The sequence below is a fragment of the Daktulosphaira vitifoliae genome, unplaced genomic scaffold (assembly GCF_025091365.1).
Source record: "Daktulosphaira vitifoliae isolate Bord-2020 unplaced genomic scaffold, ASM2509136v1 Scaffold_2, whole genome shotgun sequence".
NCBI lineage: Eukaryota > Metazoa > Arthropoda > Insecta > Hemiptera > Phylloxeridae > Daktulosphaira > Daktulosphaira vitifoliae.
In genome coordinates this window covers 29,504,153-29,508,601 of record NW_026099573.1, presented here as the reverse complement: position 1 = coordinate 29,508,601, position 4,449 = coordinate 29,504,153, and the positions used below count along the sequence as shown (strand labels likewise).

Here is a 4,449-nt window from a genome sequence, read left to right as displayed (position 1 = left end):
AAAAAAAAAAAAAAAAAAAAAAAAAAAAACACATCATAGTAAAACCAATACCTTCTCAGCTTCGCATCGAAGCTAAAAATTGTATTCTTATACATTTAGAATACATTCGGTGATTCCAAAATATCTTAACAAATACGCAGTTTGTTGTTTTTTTTTTTTAATTATTATTAGTATAAGTTATAGAAAAAAAAGAAATTGAGATATTAATAATGGTTAAATGAATGAGGCTCATTTGGCCCGAAACATGATTTTATATATCATTTTGAATATTAATAAAGCAACAAGCTATTGTGTATTCAATTGAGAAAGATAATTAAGTAATTAAAAAAGTTTTTCTATTGTAAAAATAAAGTAAATCAAATACTCCAAAGTAAATAAGCTTATTTTCAGAATGTGGTAAAATAGCAGATCAATTACAACCACTAATTTCAAATGCAAAAAATTCTAAGCCTAGTGAAGTTCCTTGGAATGTCGGTGTTTATCATAAAGAAAATAATGTATACAGCCACATTTGCGGTGGATCACTAATTTCTCAAAATTTAGTTGTGTCTGGTAAAATATAAATCCTTTTTTTTGTTTTATAAAAATAAAACTTAATAGTAATGTTATTTTTATTTTAGCTGCTCATTGTTTTTATGATGAAAATTTAAATAAAACAAAAGATAAGAATTATTTTCAAATATATGTTGGAAAGTATCACAGAAATTATGATTCTAAAAATGAAAACCAGTACGCTAAAAATTACAATGTAAGATTATTTTTAATTAACTTTATGTTTGAAAATTGTGATGACAGCTTTAAAATTTTTGTATTTTAGATTGAAACAATTCATATAGGAGAAAAGTATGAAGGGAGTAAAACAAATTACAGTAATGATATAGCTATTCTTGTATTATCTAAACCAGTAAATATTAGTCCAGCTGTTTCCATTGTTTGCGTTGATTGGAATAATGAACACCCAGAAGTCAAAAACAGTTCAGGACTGGTAAATATTTGATAAAATTATACAAACAGGCATTGGTGAAGCAATTAATTAACTGCAAACATCTCTATAGCAAATTTGATGAAGAAAGGTCGTTGAATTTTATAGACAAGTTATTTATAATAAATAACTATAAAATAGATCAGAGAAAAGAGTTTAAAGAAATAATTTTATTATTTATATTAAATTAATATTTAGAAAAATACGAAAATTATCTAAAATTAATTAATAGTATGACATAAATTATGATAGTAAAACTACTAATCATATTATTATATTATCCATGAAAGATCCTTCTAATTTGATATTTGATAAAAAAAATGTTTTTTAACGATAAACAATGAAGTTGTAAAAGCAAAATGTTGAAATTCATTAAAATAAAGGAAAATTTTATTAGTGTCAACAACCCCTTTTATATTTGATGTTTATTAGGTAACTTTAAAAAAGTGCATTACACTAATATTTAGAAAGTAATTATTAATACTTTTAAGGTTAGTTATATCATTAATTTTTTTTTTTTTTACAATCGTTAATACCATTGGTATATCCTGGGGAAATTTAAGTGCAGTGGTTTCCCGGTGCCTTCTGCACTGGAAACATGGTGCTTCTTCGCCACTGTAGAGGCGAACGTATTGTCACCCATCCGTTCATCTATGGTGGTAGGCGCGGCTTAACACTAGAGTTTTGTCATCAACTAGTGTGACCACCGCGCCACCCCACGCTCCATGTCATTAATTGTTAATGATATTATTCCTTAGAAAAGGGAACTGATTACTGACTCGATTTTTTATGTTGTATCTGTAAATGTTACGTCGTAGTTATTTTTTTACTCTTTCCGAAAACACTCATCCTCGTGTTTAAATTGGACAACCAGTTTACCACAGTAAAATGTCTTTTAACTGAATGTATTATCTTATTAGAACCGTTTTGAATAATAATAATAATGACTATATTAGAATTTAATAATTTTTAAACTCAAAGTCAAAATCTATCTATAAAAAAACCCAGCACAGTGGGGTCGCGGCATAGTGAGATCGTTACATAGTTGGGTCCAGTATAGATTTAATCTGACAGTGATTAAAATCATTATCATAAGAAACACTTCGATGCGAATTTGTAGAGTGTTTAATTTTAAGAAATTGATGGATAATTACAAAAGCAACATCAACTTCTATTTCCTTAATTATACCCAGCTTAGTAATTCTTTTAATTATATATTATATAATTTTTAAAATTAATTGTTTTCAAATTATTATTGATTTTGATTTTTAATATGTTAAAAGTAATCATTGAACCTACTTTTTTTTGTCCTTTAAAGTGAAAGTTTTAATAAAAAAAAAATGAATTTATTACTATAACTTTTAGCTCATTTTGCAAGTTTGAAATTGACATTATTAAATAGAACAAAATGAAATTTTTAAGATTAATATGCAATCAGGAAATTTTATAATTACTATTTACAGTACAATTATTAGAAAAATTCGATTTTTTTGGATTTTTATTATAATAGATAACTGAAATAGAAATAATAGTAATCATTTCCTAATAACTTTTAGTGTTTAAAAAGATTGAACTAAATGAACCAATCAAAACAAAGTTGTTAAAAAGATTTACTCATTTGAGCGTATTATAAAATTTGATTATAATTGTAAAAATCCATCGTTAAATTCAGGTGAAACTAAAAATCATTTTTTTTTTAAATTTATGAATTATATAGCAACATATTACAAAAAAATTTGGAATATTATTAACTGGTAGTAGCACACACAAATAGAGTTAAAAAATTAATAAATTACAAAGTAAAATTATTTACTTTTGTAGTTGAATACTTTTATCATATTAAATCTAATTCGACAATAAATACTTTAAGAATATTAGAAATTAATGATTTTAATTGTTTGTATGGAAAAAGCTGGTTAAGCTACTTTTTATTTGAATAAGGAATATTTTTTCGATTTTTAAGAGTAATAACTTAAACTAAATACGAATTGTAATCATTTGACGTATCATTGAAAAAAGTACGTCTAGTGAGGGTTGGCAAAATAAATCGTAGTCACAAAAAGAACCACATAGTAAAATAATATTAACATGAATATTGTTTGAACGGAACGCCCGGTTATAATGTGCTGGTTAGTTAACGTCCAGTTGGATTATTTAATTATGCTGGAGAAAGAAATAGTGAGTGGACTGTATATAAGAGGATGGTATTTACACTAAATAAAATAATAAGAATTACGAGACAAGGAGTTATATATTAAAGTAACAATATACATATAAACTATCATAGAATTGTGGATTGGGGGGGTCACTTAATACTAAAATGGCCAACAAGGCATCTCTGAACAAAATAGATAAAATATAATATAATAATTACAAACAAATAAAAACTTAACTGTGTAACGTACAATAGATGAAAGAAGACTGATGACGGTGAGAAATGAACAGTTGGAATACTTTACATTAAAATGTTGAAGATTACAAGGGTAGTCGATACAAACGGAGGCACTTGTTGTGTACACGAAGGGCACACAATGGCATGGACTGTTAAAGCAATTCTATACCTACGACGAATCACCAGGGTGGTTAATCCATTAAAGCGATTATGAGCTAAGTGCACCTTAGAACCACGTAGCAAGGGCTAGCAATGGTGGCGAGAACGCAAAACTGACAAAAGGGACCGATAATAGATCGGCGAGACACAGTAATCACATACACTAGCATCCAACGTAGTGAATCGCTCACACAACCGGTGGTGGTAGTGCGAGAGACGTTATCAGTCATAAAAATAAGATGTAGCAAAACGCCCTCTCGTATGCGTACCGATAAATATAAATTTCTTCTCACGAGGGGAGACTATAGTAATAGGATCCTTTATATTTAATAAAGTTATTGAATCTAAATGAGGTAAATATCAAATGATTTGAAAATTTTATTCTAATTCAAAAAAAATGTAAAATATAGATTATCACAGATGGATGGGAACCTCGTACCGTAAGCATGATAGAGACAAGTGTTACCAATTCGGCAACTGTTCGGTGCTCTCGTCGTTTGCTAAAATTGGCTATTTAAGCTAACTCAAATTTAAAAATTACTTTTTCGACTTTAAAAAAATAAAAAATTTTAAATAAGTTTACTTTCTTATGTCTTATGAACTTTATTCTATGTCAATTAAATTATAAAATATTCATTAAAGTCAGGTTATTGCCCTTATAAGATATTTTAAAATAAAATAAAATACAAAACCCAGGATTTTACACAAAAATAGCATATTTTTGAATACGATAGCCATTTGCGCATAGACAAAAGATGGTCGGACAATTTTTTTTTTTTCATTTTATAGTACATAAAAAAGCTTTATTTATTTTATTTTATTTTTTTTATTTTATTAGCTTCGATGCGAAGCTGAGAAGGTATTAATTTTACCATGATGTGTTTATTTTTTTATTTTTTATTTTTTTTTTTTTTTT

At 26.8% G+C, this 4,449-nt stretch overlaps 1 protein-coding gene across 9 annotated transcripts in view; it reads left to right on the top strand.

Annotated features, from left to right (window-relative positions):
- LOC126897233 (modular serine protease-like) overlaps positions 1–4,449 on the top strand; it is a 116,139-nt gene that overhangs the window by 95,514 nt on the left and 16,176 nt on the right. For 5 of the 9 annotated variants that reach the window (XM_050670673.1, XM_050670672.1, XM_050670674.1 and 2 more), the window contains 2 exons: positions 621–748; positions 818–985. The exons of 1 other annotated variant lie outside the window; for it this stretch is intronic. In XM_050670673.1, coding sequence (XP_050526630.1) covers positions 621–748; positions 818–985 — 296 coding nt within the window. Of the gene's footprint in view, positions 1–390; positions 553–620; positions 749–817; positions 986–4,449 lie in introns of all 9 variants that reach the window. 3 more of the 9 variants (XM_050670682.1, XM_050670683.1, XM_050670671.1) reach the window with 2 other exon arrangements.